Here is a 20,782-nt window from a genome sequence, read left to right on the forward strand (position 1 = left end):
TCAAGAAAGCCAGACTCGGGGAGGGAGGGGGAGGAGGATCTCTGATGGCACCAGCGACGAGGTAGACCAAAGGTTCCAGGAAACACACCACTGCAGGCATGGCGAGTGGTATGTCTTTTTGTGGTGATGGAGAATGTCTTCACGATTCCCCGCCCCCCACACACACACTCGATAATAGGTCAACATGTCCCATCTTTTCTCCTACGATTAAACAGTTATGTAGTTAATGCAAGGGGCAAGAGACGTCCGAATCCAGTACACGCGCGCGCACACACCGCACATTCACAAGGCCGCCCTTTGCCCCCGAAATCCAGGGCAGACACAATGGGACGCTGGCAGCCCGGAGGCCGCGCGAGCCCCGTGCACCCGCCGCCAATAGAAATATTGGGGTGCGCAGAGCAGGCTGGGCCTTGTAGTTGGGTGGCGCGCACCCGGTATAGGCCACCCCCGAGGGGGAGGCGGAGCCGCCGTGTCACGTGGGCCCCCGCTCCAGCTCCCGCCGCCGCCGCCACCGCTCCCGCCGCTGTCTTTCTCTGTGTCGGGTGAGGCAGCCATCTTGCTCTTGCCGCGTGCTGGTGTTGGAGGACCCTCCCTGTTTCAGGTGAGACCCCCGGCGGTCCCGCCGCTCCACGGCCATAGGCCGCTGCGCACGGTCTCCCCTCCACCCCACGCCCTCTTCTCTCGACACCCGCCAACCGTTCGGGCTGCCACTTCCGCCGCGGCGCGGGGAGTGGGGGCGGAGGCGGCCGGCTTGGCCTGTCGGTTACCGGCGGCGCAGCTGGGGGTCGGCACCGGAGGGAAGGTCCCCCCGCACCACCGCACCTCCGTGGAGGCGAGCCCGGGGACCCAGGCTGTGGCCCCAGCTCCGATCCTGTCCCAGGAGGCGAGGGGACCCCTCCCCCGCCGTCCCGCTCCTCCGCCTCCTTCAACCACAGCAACAATGTCAGAAGCTTTGAGCTTTATACACCCGATCTGGGATCATCCGGTTTGATCCTTCCGGTCTACAGATTGGGAAACTGAGGTTAGCACTACAGTCTCCCCACCCACCACCACCACCTCCAAGCCCTGGGCACCGGTCGCTCGGTGGCCGCGCTCTTCACCTAGTTACGGTAGTGTTTGTTTACATCCGGCCTGCCTTTAGGAGAAACGAGCCCATCCTTGAACACCCCAGCACGCTGCCGGGGGACTGACCCGGCCGGTAAATGTGTTACACAGCTAGTGAATGGCGGTTTCAACTTCCGTTCCCACGTTCTTTCACTCTACCCCAGCTGTTCCCCCACCCCTCCGCCGGGACGGGTAACGGTGTTACCGAGTAGGAAGTATCTCCGGGAGCCGGATCCCGGGCTGGATAATCTGACCTTTCACCTTCAAAGCCACTCTGGGAAGTCGGTGATGGTAACGCCCTTAACTGAAGTGGGAGGAACACAAATCCAAAGAAGTAAAGTAACTTTGCTTTGAAGCCAGAAGTGGTAGAACCTTGGGCTTCCGGATTCCACAGCCTGTGCTTCTCTTAAGAGAAACCTCACAGAATTAAAAAAAAAAAATGTGCAAAATACGATGCGTGTGAAAGTGCCCGCCACAAGGCTTGGACTTGAGGCACCCGATATCAAGTATTGATTGACCTCCTTGATTTCCTCCTTGAGGAAAGTGCTTACATGACCTTTGGAGCCCCAAGGAATCCAATGAATTATGTAGTTTTAAGGAAATTACTTCTCCATTTGGGTCGTAAAAAAGAACTCTCTTAAGACCCTTGGCTTATTTTATTTTTTAGTGTTTTGTTGTTGGTTTTGGGTTTTTTTTTTTCAGTGCTGGGGTTTGGACTGGGCCTCAAGCTTACTTGCTAGGCAGTCACTGTACCACTTGGGCCACACCTCTAGCCCTCTCATTTTTGTTAAGTTGGGAAAGAGGTAAATTGTTTATAATTCATACCCTGCTGTTGATAGCAGATATTTGAGATGACATCATATAAAACATAAGTGACAGATACAATAAAGACTGCATAATAGGATATTAAACCATGTGATTGTTGAGGTCGACTGAAATTGACATCTCTTATAGATTGAGTCCAAATCACTTTATTTACTATGTCTATTAATTTACTATTTACCCCCAATTTATTAATAAAATAGCTCATTTCTTTTTTCCCTGCTGCCTTGTGCTTCTAATTTCCCTAAAATTTCTTTTCTCTGAAGTACTCCTTGGAAATAAGATTTCTCCTTTCTGGTTTCTTAACCACCTGGAATAGAATTTATTCTTTCATTTTTTTTCATTACATTTTTATTTACACAGTTAAATATGCTCTTGCTTTCATTTCAAACAAGTCAGGACTCTGTTTTGACTTCCCTATTGGATCTCTTGGGGAGTGTTATTTGAAAATGCAGAAGAGTCCTAAAAGGTTTAGTTGTAACATTTTTCACTTGACTCCCTTTTTGCAAGAAATTCCTCAAGCACTCTATTACTTTATCTTCATGGCCACATTCTTTGAGAAAAGTCAGTATTAGACCTTTTCTGTAATGATCTGAGTATCAAAATTAAGGTTTATATCAGCAGTGTTAAGTCTGTGGCAGAGCTAAGATTGACACACGTGTAAGATTCTTTGTTTTGGATTGTACACAATTCCTCCCATAAAAGCTGCTTGAGCATTGCAATGTAATCCTGGACAAAGACTAAGAAATCATAGGTTAGAATTTGCATTTGGGAACTGAACTTTAGCTTTTAAGCGAAGATATACACAGATTAATTCAGTGTCAATACAGATTGGTTAGTAATTACATAATTTTTTTTTCATTTTCCAAATGTAGAAGACAATGTCTTTTCATGTGAGAAATGATGTTGCAGGAGTTAGAGACTCGGACAAAAAAGTTTAATAACAGCTTTCCCTCCACATCTCAGTAATGACCTATTAAGCCATGGAACAAGTCAAATAAGACTTAAATTGGCTTTTATTTGTTTATATAGTGTGGAATGTTGTTTTCCTTTGTAGGACTACCATTTGACCAGGCTAGAATTTGTAATTTTATTATGTTCTTAAAATCTTTAAAATCGAGAGCAGTTTTAAGAATCTTCCTCTGCAGTTACTTAGTATTAATGTAGTCAAACTGTACTTTAAATTGTGCAGTTAAACATTTTACCCTAAATGTAAGAATAGCTTATCAGATGTGACCTAGTACATAAACACAGGGTATTTAATAAATTCTGCAGTGCTGCAGAATCACTGAATGTCTGGAAGTTTGTTTCTATTTTCCCATTATTAATAAGTCATCTGACCTTGAATAAAGGACATGACTGTTTCATATCTTAACCTTTACACAGTCTATTGTTGAGTTTCTTATTTGCCCAGCCTGATTTTTTTCCCCCTTTAAGAAATTTTTTAACAACTTTATGGTTTATAAGACATACAGAGTGTGATTAGGAAGAAAATGATCTACTTGAAGGGTTTTGCTAATAATATTTGGTCAGTTCTCTGCATAGAAGTCATACGGAGAAAAAACTGGTGTGATAACAGATTTCATAATGGGTTAGGTTTTACTGAATGCTGAAGAACTGAACTATATTTTAAGGGAGGAATCTTCAAATAGATGACTGACTTTTTTTTTAATGGTGCTGGGGATTGAACTCAGAACTCAGGGTCTTGACCATGCTAAGCAAACATTCCACCACTGAGCTACATCCACAGTGCTCTTCTCTTTTCTGTTTGTGTTTTTAACTCCTTTGTGATATAATTAGATCTCAGGTTTATGAAAGCTAGAACAGTCAGGACTTAGGATCATGATGTTAATGTATATGGAAAGTTCAGTGAACCAGGAAGTACTGTTTACATAAACGGTTTTTAAATCTCTGGTTAAATGGTGACTTTAACAAATCTATTTTTCCCCCCCTAGATTTATCAACAGCATGAATCAAGAAAAGTTAGCCAAACTTCAGGCTCAGGTCCGGATAGGGGGCAAGGTGAGTGTGGTATAAGAAAACTTGACAGGAGAATGTATGATTATCAGGTAGTATTAGTATTTTGAATTTGTGGTCATTGAAAGTATAAAAATCTTTTCAATAATTAAGATCCAACCACATTCCAATTTGAAAATAATCTGTCTCGATCTAAATATAACAAGAACCTTACTCCCAGTGGTGCAGTGGCAATGGCCACCATTGAATCCTGACAACATTCTGTGACATGAACAAATTACCCATTTTTGCTGAGCTTCCACTTTTCATCTGTAAAATAGAAATAATTCTAAAAGATGCTTCTAAACACTGGAGTAATTATTATGAAATATCAAACATGGTTTCTGGCCCTGGGTCGATGTTTAATAAGTGCTAGCTATGATGTTTTATTCATCTCCAGGGCATGCCAGGTGCTAAGGTTACCTTGTCTTAACTGCATGATCCTATAGTGCAGATAGGTTTACAGGAAGTGTAGTGATGTTTGAGCTAATGTTATAGTTTATTAATGTCCCCACAAGTTCCTACCCATTTTCTATGTTGGTGAGTACGAACATGAGCTGGGCACTAGGGGCTCACGCCTGTAATACCAGCTCCTCGGGAGGCTGAGCTCTGAGGATTGTGGTTTGAAACCAGCCCAGGCAGGAAAGTCCATGAGACTTATCTCTAATTAACCAGAATACTAGAAGCGAAGCTGTGGTTCAAAGTGGTAGAGTACTACCCTTGAGCAAAAGAGCTCAGGGACAGTACTCAGGCCCTAACACAAAAAAAGCAACAGGCCAGTGCCAGTGGCTCACTTCTGTAATCCTAGCTAGTCAGGAGGCTGAGATCTGAGGATCACAGTTCAAAGCCAGCCTTGGCAGGAAAGTCTGTGATACTCTTATCTCCAACAAACCACTCAGAAAACTGGAAGTAGTTCTGTGGCTTAAGTGGTAGATAGCTCGCTTTGAGCTGAAGAGCTGAGGACAACGCCTAGGCCCAGCATTCAAGCCCTACAACCCTAACCAAAAAAAGGCAACAGAAAAACACTTAGTCAAATGAAAAGGTTCATAAGATAGGATAAAAAGAGGATTGTCGGGTAGGGAATGTGGTTTAGTGGTAGAGTGCTTGCCTAGCATGCATGAAGCCCTGGGTTCCAATTCATACCACACAAACAGAAAAAGCCAGAAGTGTCACTGTGGCTCAAACGGTACAATGCTAGCCTTACTCAGGGACGGAACCTAGGCCCTGAGTTCATGCCCCTGAACTGGCAAAAAAAAAAGAGGATTGTCGCTTGTACATATGCCAAAGCACGGGGTGCTGAAATATATGGTATTTAATGGAATGGCTTGCTTTAGTTTGGTACAACTAGAGTTTTAGAGTTTGTTTTTTTTGTGTGTGTGAGTCCTAGGGCTTGAACTCAGGACCTGGTGCCATCCTTGTGCTTTTGTGCTCAAGGCTAGCTCTCTACCACAAACAGATCTGTTGCTCCATTTTTGGTGACTAATTGGAGATAAGAGACTCACAGACTTTCTTGCCCAGGTTGTCTTTGAACTGCAATCCTTAGATTTCAGCCTCCTGAGTAGCTAGGATTTATAGGCATGAGCCACCAGCACCCAGGCAGAGTTTAGAGGTTTTAATTGATAGAGAATGTAGGAAATGAAATGACCTGGTAGTTTGTGATTCCATCAGTTTTATATGCCATACTGAGGAACTTGTGATTTTATTCTATATATAGTAGGTAGCTAATGAAGGACTTTTAAGAAGAAATGGCAGCTATTTTAGAAAGGTCATTTCTGGCAGTTTGGAAGGTAGAATGAAAGTTTAATTGGGAACAATTTAGGGTCTATTGCAGTGCTATATGGGGCACAAATTTAGGAGTTGAAATTGGTATGGCTTAATGATTGATGGGAGATGAAGGCTGAGAGAAAACTGAGGTGACCCCTAAGCTTCTGTTTTTAAGAAAGTGGGTAGCCAGGTGCCGATGGCTCACGCCTGTAATCCTAGCTACTCAGGAGGCTGAGATCTGAGGCTCACAGTTCAAAGCCAGCCTGGGCAAGAAAGTCTTATCTCCAATTACCCACCAGAAAACCAGAAGTGGTGCTGTGGTTCAAGTAGTAGCGCACTCACCTTGAGCTGCAGGGCTCAGGGACCATGCCCAGGCCCAGAGTTCAAGTCCCACTACCATTAAAAAAAAAAAAAAGTGGGTATATGGTGTTACTGCCAGCTGTAAAATTTAAGATTGGTGGACTGATAACATTTAGACAAGTTGAATTTGAGCTACCAACAACTGAGCTATCTTTGAATCAGGAATGCCTCACAATAAATTACCATCCATCTATCTAAGTAGTGATCCTTCAGCTGCTGGAGGTCATCACAGTGCCTGTCATCAGAGCTCTTTTCTCCCATTGGAGCTGCTGAGACTATAGCCCAAGTCTCCTTTCTGTAAGGTCTAGTCCCTGAGGACCACTGCAGGAGCTACTCAGAGACTGAAACCCCTATCCTATATCCTCATGCCTTCTGCTTCAGAGAAATTTAACCCTCAAAATTTAGACTGCTTTTGGTAGTATTTTAGGACTATTCTCAGTTTACATTTTTAAACTGATTTAGGAATTTAATCCATTTTGAATATTCTTTTCAGTGAAAAATTACTTAGAATTCCAAAGTGTCAATATAGAAATGAACTTTTCCTTTTTTTTTTTTTTTTTTTTGCCAGTGATGGGACTTGAACTCTGGACTTGGGCACTGTCCCTGCTCTGGACTTGGGCACTGTCCCTACGCTTTTATTCTTTTTTTTTTTTGGTCCGGTTGTGGGGCCTGAACTTTGGGCCTGGGCGCTGTCCCTCAGCTCTTCAGCTCAAGGCTAGCACTCTACCACTTGAGCCACAGCGCCACTTCCAGCTTTTTTTTTTTTTCTGTTTATGTGGTGCTGAAGAATCGAACCCAGGGCCTCATGCATGCAAGGCAAGCACTCTACCACTGAGCCAACTTCCCAGCCCTACACTTTTATTCTTAAGGCTAGCGCTCTACCACTTGAGCCACAGCTCTACTTTTGGCTTTGTGTATTTAATTGGAAATAAGAATTTCATTGACTTTTCCTGCTCAAGCTGACTTTGAACCACGACACTCAGATCTCAGCCTCCTAAATAGCTATAGGTGTGAGCCACTGGCGCTGGCAACTTTTCCTAGCTTAATAAATAATGTAAGTTTCATCCTGTTTGCTCAGGCCAAAATCCTAAGCATCATCCTAGATTCTTCTCTTCCTCATGTTCTACATCTAATCCATCAGAAATGTTGTCTCTGTGACAGTCTGACTCTGACTGTCTCTCCTGCCACACTGCTCTCTCTCCCCTGGACTGTTGCAGGAATATTCTGACTGCTGTCATTATAGTATCATTGTAGTCCTTTATCTACACAGCAATCTTAGTCATAAATACATAAATCAGGTCAAGTCATTCCGATGCCTAGCACCATTGAATGTCTTCCCGTTGCAATTAGAATACAATCCAATTTCTGCCCATTGTATTCTAGGCTACTCCATCTGGCCCTTGCCTATCTTTCTGATTTTATTTTTCTCTTCTTATTGTTTGCTCTGCTCTAGTCATATTGGCTCACTTTCTCTAGTCTTGTGTCATTGTGCTTGGACCACTCTTCCCTTAGTTGTGGGTCTCAATTCATGTCACTTTTTCAGAGGATATTTGCCTAGACATTTTAATAAAGGAACTTTATGCTTTGTTGCCACCCAGGCACTCTTAGTTACCATGGTCTATTTTTGTTTTATCATAGCCTTTATCTGGTTTGAAATGATCTAACTTGTTTGTGTATTTATTGACCTTACTTTGTTACTATAGGTTAAGAACTTAAAGTAATAACTTGATATTTCTTCATTCCTAGATTCTCAAATTACAGAATGCTTATATAATAGCAATTTACTCCTTAGTATATTATAATTCTTAACAGTTTAGCTGGGGGGTGGGGGGTGTCTGGGAATGTGGCTTAGTGGTAAAGTGCTTGCCTAGCATGGATGAAGCCCTGGGTTCAATTCCTCAGTACCACATAAACAGAAAAGGCCAGAAGTGGCACTGTGGCTCAAGTGATAGAGTGCTATCCTTGAGAAAAAGAAGTCACAGACAGTCCCAGGCCCTGAGTTGAAGCCCAGGACCAGCAAAAAAAAAAAAAAAGTTATACAGGCCTCTGACTGTATTGGCAAAGATTGGTAAGGATTTTAGGAAAAATTTCTTATTATGTTTCAACATTGTTATAAAGTACACTAAGTTGTTCTGAAGTTATGAAATACATTTTATTAGCAAACAGTATTTTGAGACATAATATATAAGAAAAAGAATAAGAACGGGCAAGACCTGGTTTTAAAATCTGGTATTGCTGGGCGCTGGTGGCTCACGCCTGTAATCCTAGCTACCCAGGAGGCTGAGATCTGAGGATCACAGTTCAAAGCCAGCCCGGGCAGGAAAGACCATGAGACTCCTATCTCCAGTAAACCACCAGAAAAAAAAACAGAAGTGGCTCTAGTGGTAGAGCACTCGCCTTGAGCTGAAGAGCACCCAAGGCCAGAGTTCAAGCCCCACAACCGACCAAAAAAAAAAAAATCTGGTATAGGCTAACAGACAACTCTGAACAGTCTAATTATTACTACTATTACTATTAGTAATATTAATTATTAGTAGTATTATTGCTAGTAATTATTTAGTTTTTTACTAATTATTATTATTTCTATTAGGTTCTTTTTTTTTTTAGTAAATTATTACTATTTAGTTCCTTTCTTTAAATGTAAGTTTTAAACAATGGAGGGGGGTAACAATGTTCAAGAGGAAGTGTACTCATTACCTCACTCATGTAACTGTAACCCTCTGTATAGTATCTTTACAATAAAAAAATAAATAAATAAAATAAAGCTTATCTACCCTTTAAAAAAAAATGTAAGTTTTAAGATTATTATTGTGGATAGAAAAATATAATTGCTATTGTCAGGTGTGAGGTGTGCTAACATCTAATTTATTTTCAGGGTACAGCTCGCAGAAAGAAGAAGGTGGTACACAGGACAGCTACAGCTGATGACAAAAAGCTTCAGAGTTCTCTAAAAAAACTGGCTGTGAATAATATAGCTGGTATTGAAGAGGTATGATCACTTTGAAACTTAATATAATGGGCAGATAGCACATATACACGTAATTGTCTACTTTTCAAAAGTAAAATATCAGCTGGAAAGACATCTGTGACTCAGATGTCTTTGAAAGACAAGCTGTTGATTTTGCTTTTTGCATGAAATCAAATGATTTTAGTAAATAATGATTTTTATATTTTTCAGACCTAGTTATTTGTACATAATAAAACTAATCTTGAATTTTAATGTAAAATAAGATTGTTTTTCTTTCTCTTTTTCTTTTTATGCCAGTAATAGGACTTGAATTTAGGGCCTTCAGCTCTCTCACTCAGTTTTCTTTTTTGTTGTTTTTGTTGTTGTTGTTGTTGTTGGTCGTGGGGCTTAAACTCTGAGCCTGGGCGCTGTCCCTCAGCTCTTCAGCTCAAGTCTACTGCTCTACCCCTTGAGCCACAGCACCAGTTCCATCTTTTTCTGTTTGTGTGGTGCTGAGGAATCCAACCCAGGGCCTCTGTGTGGTGCTAGGGAATCCAACCCAGGGCCTCATGCCTGCAAGGCAAGCACTCTACCACTGAGCCACCTTCCCAGCCTCTCTCACTCAGTTTTCTTGCTCATAACTGACACATTTGAGCCACAGCTCCAGTCTGACATTTTGCTAATTAATTGGAGATGTAGTCTCTGGGAAATCTCCCATCTCCACTTCTGTGGATGGCTTCCACTGACATCCTCCAGATCTTAGCCTCATGAATAGCTAGGATTTCAGGCTTAGACCATGTGCCCCTGGCTCTTTTAAGATAAGAGTCTTTTTTTTTTTTTTTTTTTTTTGAAGAGTGGGGGGTCCGGTCTGGGCCTGGGCGCTGTCCCTCAACTCTTCAGCTCAAGGATAGCACTCTACCACTTGAGCCATAGCGCCACTTCCGGTTTTTTTCTTTTTGCTTATGTGGTGCTGAGGAATCGAACCCAGGGCCTCATGCATGCAAGGCAAGCACTCTACCATTGAGCCGCCTTCCCAGCCCAAAATAAGAGTCTTGCTAGGTATCTTAGATCAGGCTAGCCTCCTACATCAGAAATAATATAGAAATAAGTAATAGCAGAATTAATTTTTCTGCTTTCATACTTCTTTTAGTCTTCTTACTTTTTTTTTTACTTTTTTTTATTGTCAAGGTGATTTACAGAGGGGTTACAGTTACATAAGTAACATAATAAGTACATTTCTTGTCAAATTTGTTCCCCCTAGAATTAATTTTTTTTTAAATGTGTGTACCAACACAGGGGCTTAAACTCTGAGCTTCAGCTCAGGACTGGCACTGTACCATTGCCTGCTCCTTGCTGGTTATTGAAGATAAGAATCTCTCAGATTTTTCTGTCTAGATTGTCTTTCAGTCATCATTCTCAGATCTCAGCTGCCTGAGTAGCTCAGATTATAGGTGTGAGTCACTGGCATCTGGATCTGAATTGATTTTTGACACTAGAAAAGTCATCTTCTGTTACTCAGGAGGTGGAGATCTGAGGATTTCGGTTCAAAGCCAGCCCAGGCTGGAAAGTCCCTGAGACTCATCTCCAATTAACCACCAGAAAACCAGAAGTGGCACTGTGGCTCAAGTGGTAGAGCACTTGCCTTGAGCTGAAGAGCTCAGGGACAGCATCTAGGCCAAGTTCAAGCCCCACCACTGACAAAAAAAAAAGTGCCATCACATATAAGGAGTAGCAATAAAACTTGATTTTAAGACATCTATTAATTCTCAAAACTATAAGTAGCTTGCTTAGTTGAGATTTGGTGTTTTTTTTTCTTTTTTGTCCATCATGGGGTTTTTGAGGGGTTAATTGGAGATAAGAGTTTCATGGACTTTCCCGCCTAGTCTGGCTCTGAACCGTGATCCTCAGCTCTTAGCCTCCTGAGTAGCTAGGTTTATAGGCTTGAGCCACAGGCACCCGGCAATTTTTTGCGGGGGGGGGGGGGGGGGGTTTAAATCACATAATTGGTAGTGATGCATACTGTAATCCTGGCATCAGGAGGATTGAGAGTTCCAAGAACAGCCTGGGCTATATAAGGAGTTCAAGACCAGACTTCAACAAGCAAAAGACTGGGAATATAGTTTAACCACTAATAAAAAGCCAGAAGAGAGCCGGGCGCTGGTGGCTCACGCCTGTAATCCTAGCTACTCAGTAGGCTGAGATCTGAGGATCGCAGTTCAAAGCCAGCCCGGGCAGGAGAGACCATGAGACTCTTATCTCCAATAAACCACCAGAAAACCGGAAGTGGCACTGTAGCTCAAGTGGTAGAGCGCTAGCCTTGAGCTGAAGAGCTGAGGGACAGCGCTCAGGCCCAGAGTTCAAGCCCCATGACCGACCAAAAAAAAAAAAGCCAGAAGAGGAACTGTATCTCAAGTGGTAGAGCAGCAGCCTTGAGCACTCAAGCCCTGAACTCAAGCTCCGATACCCTCACATAAGACAAATAATTTCTTTGGTACACTGTAGGCACAATTTGTCTCAAGTATTGGAATTTGAGACATTTTACTTACAGACTTTAAAATCACAACAGATTTGAAATCTATCCCTCAAGTAAGATGCTACACCACCAAGTGATAATTGTACTGATTTTGTTTGATAGTGTAAATTGAATAGGAAAATGGGTAATATCATTATGAAGCTAGTTTTTGGTAGATAATTCAGTTTAAAAATATATATTTATATATATATGAACTTCTTTCTTTTTTTTTTTTTGTCGGTCGTGGGGCTTGAACTCTGGGCCTGGGCGCTGTCCCTCAACTCTTCAGCTCAAAGCGAGTGCTCTACCACTTGAGCTACAGCACCACTTCCATGAACTTCTTTCTTATAGAAATCTGATTTTGAAGCCAGGCGCTGGTGGCTCACGCCTGTAATCCTAGCTACTCAGGAGGCTGAGATCTGAGGATCGCGGTTCAAAGCCAGCCCGGGCAGGAGAGACTGTGAGACTCCTATCTCCAATAAACCACCACAAAACCGGAAGTGGCGCTGTAGCTCAAGTGGTAGAGCGCTCGCCTTGATCTGAAGAGCTGAGGGACAGCGCCCAGGCCCAGAGTTGAAGCCCCATGACCGACCAAAAAAAAAAAAAAAAAAGTCTAAATTTGAAGTGTAGATTCTACAATACAATTTATAGTTTGACCATCCTAATAAATTGTTCATCTGCACCATTAAATTCTATTACTAGGATCTTTCTCCACCCATATACATTACTTAACTAATTGCTACTTTGAGACTCCATGACTATTAAGGAGAAAACCATAATTGTGTAAATAGCTTCTTAAGAGATACTGGTTGTTTTTTGTTTTTTTCTGTTTTTTGGGTCCGGTTGTGGATCCTGAACTCTGGGCCTGGGCGCTGTCCCTCAGCTCTTCAGCTCAAGACTAGCACTCTACCACTTGAGCCACAGCGCCACTTACGGCTTTTTTCTTTTTGCTTATATGATGCTGAGGAATCGAACCCAGGGCCTCATGCATGCAAGGCAAGTGCTTTACCATTGAGCCACCTTCCAGCCCTTACTGTTTTGTTTTTTGTTTTTTGTTTTTTTGCTCACTTGTGGGGCCTGAACTTTGGGCCTGGGCACTGTCCCTCAGCTCTTCAGCTCAAGGCTAGCACTCTACCACTTGAGCCACAGCGCCACTTCTGGCTTTTTCTGCTTATGTGGTGCTGAGGAATTGAACCCAGGGCCTCATGCATGCAAGGCAAGCACTCTACCACTGAGCCACCTTTCCAGCCCAAAGATACTGTTTTAAGCTGGGCACTGGTGACTCACACCTGTAATCCTAGCTAATCAGGAGGCTGAGATCTGAGGGTCTCAGTTCAAAGTCAACTAAGCAGGAAAGTCTGTGAGATTCTTTTTTTTTTTTTTGTCGGTTGTGGGGCTTGAACTTTGGGCCTGGGCACTGTCCCTCAGCTCTTCAGCTCAAGGCTAGCACTGTACCACTTGAGCCACAACACTACTTCCAGTTTTCTGGTGGCTAATTGGAGATAAAGAGTCTTAAGGACAGGGCTGGGAAGGTGGCTCAGTGGTAGAGCGCTTGCCTTGCATGCATGAGGCCCTGGGTTCAATTCCTCAGCACCACATAAACAGAAAAGCCCGGAAGTGGCACTGTGACTCATGTGGTAGAGCAGTAGCCTTGAGCTGAAGAGCTGAGGGAAAGAGCCTAGGAGACAAAAAAAAAAAAATTTATCCTCCTTTTGGGGCTGGGAAGGTGGCTCAGTGGTAGAATGCTTGCCTTGCATGCATGAGTCCCTGGGTTCAATTCCTCAGCACCACATAAGCAAAAAAAAAAGCCACAAATGGCGCTGTGGCTCAAGTAGTAGAGTGCTAGCCTTGAACTGAAGAGCTGAGGGACAGCGCCCAGGCCCAGAGTTCAGGCCCCACGACCGGACCCGGGGAAAAAAAAAAAAAAAGAGTCTTAAGGACTTTCCTGCCTGGGCTGGCATTGAACCATGATCCTCAGATCTCAGCCTCATGAGTAACTAGGATTATAGGCATGAGTTACTGGCGCTCAGCTTCTATGAGATTCTTTTTTTTTGGGTCCGGTCATGGGACCTGAACTCTGGGCCTGGGCACTGTCCCTCAGCTCTTCAGCTCAAGGCTAGCGCTCTACCACTTGAGCCACAGAGTCACTTCCGGCTTTTTTCTTACGTGTGCTGAGGAATTGAACCCAGGGCCTGGAGCATGCAAGGCAAGCGCTCTACCACTGAGCCACCTTCCCAGCCTCTATGAGATTCTTATTTCCAATTAATCACCAGAAAACCAGTGGCTCTGTGGCTCAAAGTAGTAGAGCACTAGCTTTCAGTGAAAAAGCTTAGTGAGAGTGAATGGCCAGTCCCTGAGTTCAAGCCCCACAAGTGACAGAAGAAAAAAGGAAAAAAAGATACATTTTAGTTATTAGTTCAGCTATACTTAGCATGTGAAATATATTTTTTTTAATTTGTGATTTTACAGGTGAACATGATTAAAGATGATGGGACGGTTATTCATTTCAACAACCCCAAAGTCCAAGCTTCCCTCTCTGCTAACACCTTTGCAATTACTGGTCATGCAGAAGCTAAACCAATCACAGAAATGCTTCCTGGAATATTAAGTCAGCTCGGGGCTGACAGCTTAACAAGTCTCAGAAAGTTAGCAGAACAGTTCCCCCGACAAGGTAAGTATTGTAATTTAGTACCCTTTTTCTTCCCCACTTTAATTAAAGAACTTGATAACTTAAAAGATGTCCAGTCCTTTTTTATTTTTTTTAAATAGTGCTGGGATGTGCTCTACCAGTGCCCAACCAAAAGGGAATATGTAATTATTTTACATAAATTTTATGCTTCATAAATTTCCAAGATAATTTTAGTCTTGATATCAAATATATCTTTTGCCCCTGGAAATCAGAGACTCATATTTCAGTGTTCATGCTGCATTAAAAATAATTGGAAAAAAAAAGGAAAAAAAAGTTAAAACTAAAAATAAATGAAAAAAATCATGAATTAATTTATTTGGCTAATATGAACAAACTATAATAATATATTTCTATTCTAGTTTATCTAGATGATTCCACTTTGCATATAACATTTATCTTTGTATTGCATTTGCCACTATATTTTGTGTATATCTAAGTTAAAGAGATTTTTTTGCTTTTTGGTTTTTTTTCCAGTCATGGAGCCTGAACTCTGGGCCTGGGTGCTCTTCAGCTCACGGCTAGTGCTCTACCACTTGAGCCATAGCACCACTTCCAGTTTTCTGGTGGTTAATTGGAGATAAGCGTCTCACAGACTTTAATGCCCAGGCTGGCTTTGAATTGCATTTCTGAGATCTCAGCCTCCTGAGTAGCTAGGATTACAGGTGTGAGCCAATGGCACCCGGCTTCAAGTTTTCTTTGTTTTTTTTGTGGGGAGGGGGTTTGGTCTTGTGGGGTCTGAACTCGGCCTGGGCACTGTTCCTCAGCTCTTCAGCTCAAGGCTAGTGCTCTACCACTTGAGCCACAGCGCCACTTCCGGCTTTTTTCTTTTTTTGCTTATGTGGTGCTGAGGAATCAAACCCAGGGCCTCATGCATGCAAGGCAAGAGCTCTGCCACTGAGCCACCTTCCCAGCCCCCGGCTTAACGTTTTACTGATTTTAATATTACTTAAGAAAAACAAAAATGATTTTAGATTGACCAGTAGTTAGATTTTTCTGATCAGCTATATGACATTTAGATAAGAATTAAAGGACAAATTACATGTGTTCTGTAATGGTCTTCATTTTTCATGACTAATATTAAAACAAACTTTTTGTAGTGTTGGATAGCAAAACACCAAAACCAGAAGACATCGATGAAGAGGATGATGATGTTCCAGGTAAAGCACATTCCTTATTCTTTCTCTCTCTTTTTTTTTTTTTTTTTTTTTTAGTTAAGCAAAAAATTTAACTAGAAGGCAAATGAAAAAGAAATGAAAGCTTTAACAGAATTATGAAGAATTTTGTGTTTCTTTCATAATACGCACTGGTCAAACATACTCTTGACATAAAGAGTTGTCATCCAGTAAAGTAACAATATATATCCTGTATTAACATTGTTACATGTTTTTACAATGTAACATTTACAGACTCTCTTTCTGTGTGTGTGTGTGTGTGTGTGTGTGTGTGTGTGTGTGTGTGTGTGTGTGTGTGTGTGTGTGTGTGTGTGTGTGTGTATCTGTATTTTATATACTAACTACAGGAAAAAATATTGAATTAATGAATCTTAATCGTTTCTTGTTAAAAAAGTAATTTATATCAACAACTGAGATTTCTTTAGTCTTAGGTTTTGGGTTTTTTTTTTTAGTTTTGAACCAATCCTGGGGCTTGAACCAAGGCCTGGATGCTGTCCCTGAGCTTATGTACTCAAAGCTAGTGCTCTACCATTTGAGCCACAGTTCTTCTTCTGGCTTTTGGGTGGCTAATTGGAGATAAGTCTCATGGACTTTCCCACCTGGGCCGGCTTCAAACCATTGTTTCTTAGATCTCAGCTTCCTTAGTAGCTAAGATTACAGGCATGAACCACTGGCACCTGGCTTAGTCTTAAGACTTTTTTTTTTTTCATATTTTTTTTTAATTGTGAAAATACTTTACAGAGGGGTTACAATTACATGGGCAAGATAATGAGTACATTTCTTATCAAGCATTGTATCCTCTTCCTTTGTTTCCCCTTCCCATTCCTTCCCATCCTCCCCGTTAAGACTTTTTTTTTTTTTTAACATCCTTTTAATCTCATTTCACTTCCTATATAGATAACTTTTAGGATTTTGTTGATTGTGAGTTCTTAATTTGATTTACAATGGTATGGATAGGATCTAATGAAAAGGATAAAATCCTCTCACTTAGAACTTAGAATCAGCAATTGTCACATAAGGCTTTATTGCTTGTATTTGTTAAATTTAAATCATTGTCATTAAAAATATGCAGTTATTTAGAAAATTCTGTTGGAATTATAAATTGACATATGAGAATGGAATTTGCCATAGTTTGCTTAAATTTTAAAAATGATAAACATTTCTAAGACTATTGTTTTAAATTAAGCAGATAAATGAGTCAATATTAGTAAAATGCTACAAGTTCAGTTTTGCCTTGTTCTAATTTGGCTAATCTTAGTTGTAATAATTTTGCTTTTATTGAGGTTAAAAGTTAGATATTCCATTTACTTTTTTCTTTTTGTTTGAATCATTTACTTTTTTTCTTTCTTTTTTGCCAGATCTTGTAGAAAATTTTGATGAAGCATCAAAGAATGAAGCAAACTAAAATCTTTTCTGGTTTTTGGAAGCTGGCATGGACTAGATTTAACAAATCAGCTATGTGGTTCCAAAGTTTCACAGACATGGAGAGCATCACATTACTAGTACAGTAATATAAATATTTTGTATATTAACAATGCTGTTTATTCAGCATTTTTTTGGTCATTTGATTTTGCATTTTGCACTTCCAGGATCTATACTTTTGGTCAAAATATGAAGTAGTGGTGCAGTTTGAGGGTGTTTTGGTTTTAGATTCTTCTTTTTGTGGGGGGGTATCTTTGGTGTATGTATGTATATGTATGCGTGTGGTATGTGTGTTCACAGTGGAGAGCAAATTGGAAGACAGTTCTATTTATCCTCTCCTTCTCTAGTAGAAATAAAACAAATCTTTCCACTTGTTACCTTTTTTTTCCCCCAATAATGCACAGAATTAATGAAAAATGAGTATTTGACTTCAGATCTAAAGAGTTTTGTTTTTTATATCATTGGAGGTCTGGTTTTAATTTACTTGGTTAACTATCATAGTTTTCATGTATTTTTCTGGGTTTAAAATGTCTTGAGACATTTTTGCCATCCCTTGTAGCTGAAGTGTAACAAGTTGGGTATCTTTGGTGTGATTGCCTTAGGTTCACTCTACCTATTCAGACCCAGAAGAACTTCTTTTACTACCTTTCTTCCTGATAGGCTATTTCCCCTCTCCTTTTGGTCTTTAAATAGCCTGATCAGTCTTTGGTAATTAATATTCTTCCTCACCTTCTGCCTAGCCTGAGAGGAATGTTCTCCATTCAGAGTTAAGTGAGTGCCTAGTACCTCTTTTTGTAAGATTTTTGTTCCCTTATCTTGAGGAACAGCAACTCCATCTTCAGCTTTTTATTTCTCCTCAATGTTACCGTTTGGTAGACTTCAAACTAAAATAGCATGTGCTTTTTTTTTTTTTTTTAAAGCATGTGCTTGCCATAAAACATTTATGCCAGCCATATCCTGTATCCTAGCTGTCCTCAGGAGCAGGTGCAAGAATGCCTCTTTTCTGGCAAAGCTGACATTTGGAATGTCCTTTTTAATGAGAAAAAAATAGGCCATAGACTCACCCTCTAGCACAAACGGGCATTCCATGACATGGTACTGGCCTCAAGAGGATTCCTTCATCACTCCTACTCTTGGCCTTGAACCTACCTCTGGGTAACTGCTCACAACACCCTCGCATGCTTATAACAATGCTTTGAGGGGGGAGCACTATAAAACACAGTATTTATTTATTTTTTCACTTTTTAGAGGTCTTGGAGATAAGTTGCATTCATTCACTCAAGTTTCCTTCTTGCTATCTGCTAAAAGCTTGCATTTTGCATATCAGCATTAATTATATACAATATTTTAGGATAAGATTTAGAAAATCTATAATTTTTCTGGCCCATCACTATATTAACTGCAGCTTAACCTTACAGCATTCCAACTTTTGTTTCAAGGTAGATACCTTTACTTGATATTTAAAGTTCAAGACCAACAACATGAGAAATCTGTAGACATGAAGGCATCGTTCTTATGGAGGTTTTTTTCTTTTTCATCCAAACACCTCAAATTCTATTTTATAAATTTGTTGATTTTCCTGTTATGTTTTATTTAATATATGGACTTAATAAAATAACAGTAATAAAATAACAGTACAAAGGAGGACAGTGCTTCCTCTTGTGCTTCTCTTATTATTGTCTATAAAATTTCCTTCTTTTGTGTTTCTCCTCCATTCTCCACCCCCAATGAATTTTAGTGCAGTAATTGTTTGAAATAATGTCTCATCATAATAGCTGTGCTTGTTCTAAATAGTTCAAAAATCTCTTCCTCCAACTACCCCAAAGGGACATGTTGTATTGCAGAGAATATTAGGGTGGACCACCTCAAATGTTAGGGACAAGTAAGAAATAGGCAGGGCCTGGGTGTTGGTGGCTCATGCCTATAACCTTAGCTACTCAGGACTCTGAGATCTGAGGATCACAATTTAAAGCCAGCTTGGGCAGGAGAGTCCACAAGACTCTTATGTCTGGGGCTGGGAAGGTGGCTCAGTGGTAGAGTGCTTGCCTTGCATGCATGAGGCCCTGGGTTTGATTCCTCAGCACCACATAAGCAAAAAGAAAAAAGCCGGAAGTGGCGCTGTGGCTCTAGTGGTAGAGCACTAGCCTTGAGCTGAAGAGCTGAGGGACAGCGCCCAGGCCCAGAGTTCAGGCCCCATGACTGGACCCAAAAAAAAAAGACTCATGTCTAATTATGTACAAAAAGCTGTGTGTCTGATAGTAAAGCACTAGCCTTGAGCAAAAAAGCTCAAGGACAGAACAGTCATGGTGGCTCAGGCCTGTAATCTGAGCTAGTCAGGAGGAAGAGATCTGAGGATCACAGTTCCAAGCCAGCCTAGACAGGAAAGGGAGTGAGACTTAACTCCAATAAGCCGCTCAGAAAACCGGAGGTGCACTGTGGCTCAAGTGGTGGAGCTCTAGCCTTGACCTAAAGAGCTGAAGGACAGTGCCCAGGCCCAGAGTTCAAGCCCCTCAATGACAAAAAAGAAAAAGAAAGAAAGAAAAAAAAGCTCAAGGACAGCCCCCAGGCCCAGAACCAGACAAAAAAAAAAAAAAAGGATAGGCAGTAGAATGAAAAAAAAAAAAAAAACACCTCTAGAAAGGAGCCTTTTCTGGATCAGACACCATGGAAAGAAATTAAATAGGAAATGGAAGAAATTAAGTGGAAATGGAAAGAAATGCTGTTTTACTGAATTGGAAAGCTGAATATTGGTAACATTCAACACTGGTTCAAGGTGATATTATACAGGTTCACTGTAATCCAAATCCAAGGGGTTAGCCTTTCCAAAAACTCACATGGAATCCTGAGACACAGAATAGCCAAAACAGTTGAAAGATAAAATTTCAGACTCAATTCCTGATTGCAAAGCTGATTACTACAAAGCCAAATAAAAACCAAACAATTCAAAAGTACTAGTATAAAGAAATACATAGCCAGGCACCAGTGGCTCATACCTGTAATCGTAGCTACTCACGAGGCTGAGATCTGAAGATCACAGTTCAAAGCCAGCCTGGGCAGGAAAATCCATGAGAATCTTATCTCCAATTAACTACCAGGAAACCAAGTGGCTTTGTGGCTCAAGTGGTAGAGCACTGGCCTTGAGCTGAAGAACTCAGGGACAGTGCCCAAGCACAGAGTTCAAGCCCTACAACCGACAAAAAAGAAATGTATAAATCAATGAAATAACATAGAACCTAGAAGGAAACCCTCAAATGTATGGTTTAATGCGCTTTTCAATAGGGGTGTCATATGACCCATTTCAGTGGGGTAAGACTTCCAGCAAATATTACTGAGAAAATGATAGCCACTGGGCTGGGAAGGTGGTTCAGTGGTAGAGTACTTACCTTGCATACATGAGGCCCTGGGTTCAATTCCTCAGCACCACATAAGCAGGGGGGAAAAAAAGCCAGAAGTGGCGCTGTGGCTCAAGTGGTAGAGTGCTAGCCTTGAGCTGAAGGGCTGAGGGACAGCACCCAGGCCCAGAGTTCAGGCCCCATGACCAACAACAACAACAAAAAAGATATCCACTGTAAAAGAATGAAGTTGTATTCTAGCTTCATACCATACACAAAAATCTCAAAATAGATAAAAAAAAAAACTATAAAGGGAAGCTTCATGACCTAAATTTGAAAAAGATTGCTTGTATATGATATTCAGATAAGTGCAGGCAACAACAAAGGATAAATTGTACTACATCAAAATATAAAAATACATACGAGGAAACATCCTACAGAATGTAAAGAAAATACTTGTAAATCAAGTATTAGATAATGAGCATTCAAAAGATATAAACTACATTTCAGTGACAAAGCCCAACATAGAAATAGGCAAAGGAAAGAAAAGTTTCTCTGAAAAAGATAGCCAGCTGGGACCAGTGCCTCAATCCTGTAATCCTAGCTACTCAGGAAGCTGAGATCTCTATGTCATGGTTTGAA

General features: G+C 41.2%; 1 protein-coding gene across 3 annotated transcripts; it reads left to right on the forward strand.

Annotated features, from left to right (window-relative positions):
• The first annotated feature begins 466 nt into the window (after positions 1 to 466).
• Positions 467 to 17,848, forward strand: Btf3l4 (basic transcription factor 3 like 4). 3 transcript variants are annotated; one of them, XM_042675346.1, is made up of 6 exons: positions 467 to 601; positions 3,882 to 3,948; positions 8,942 to 9,055; positions 13,995 to 14,196; positions 15,312 to 15,371; positions 16,745 to 17,848. In XM_042675346.1, exons 2-6 carry the CDS (start codon positions 3,895 to 3,897, stop codon positions 16,789 to 16,791), a joined length of 477 nt encoding a protein of 158 aa, XP_042531280.1. In that variant the 5' UTR covers positions 467 to 601; positions 3,882 to 3,894; the 3' UTR covers positions 16,792 to 17,848. The 3 variants fall into 3 exon arrangements, with proteins under 3 accessions (XP_042531280.1, XP_042531298.1, XP_042531289.1); XM_042675355.1 differs by lacking the exon at positions 467 to 601 and adding an exon at positions 942 to 1,021; XM_042675364.1 differs by lacking the exon at positions 3,882 to 3,948.
• Positions 17,849 to 20,782: the final 2,934 nt, after the last annotated feature.

Source organism: Dipodomys spectabilis, unplaced genomic scaffold (assembly GCF_019054845.1).
Source record: "Dipodomys spectabilis isolate Male_0828 unplaced genomic scaffold, ASM1905484v1 ptg000002l, whole genome shotgun sequence".
NCBI classification, from domain to species: Eukaryota; Metazoa; Chordata; class Mammalia; order Rodentia; family Heteromyidae; genus Dipodomys; species Dipodomys spectabilis.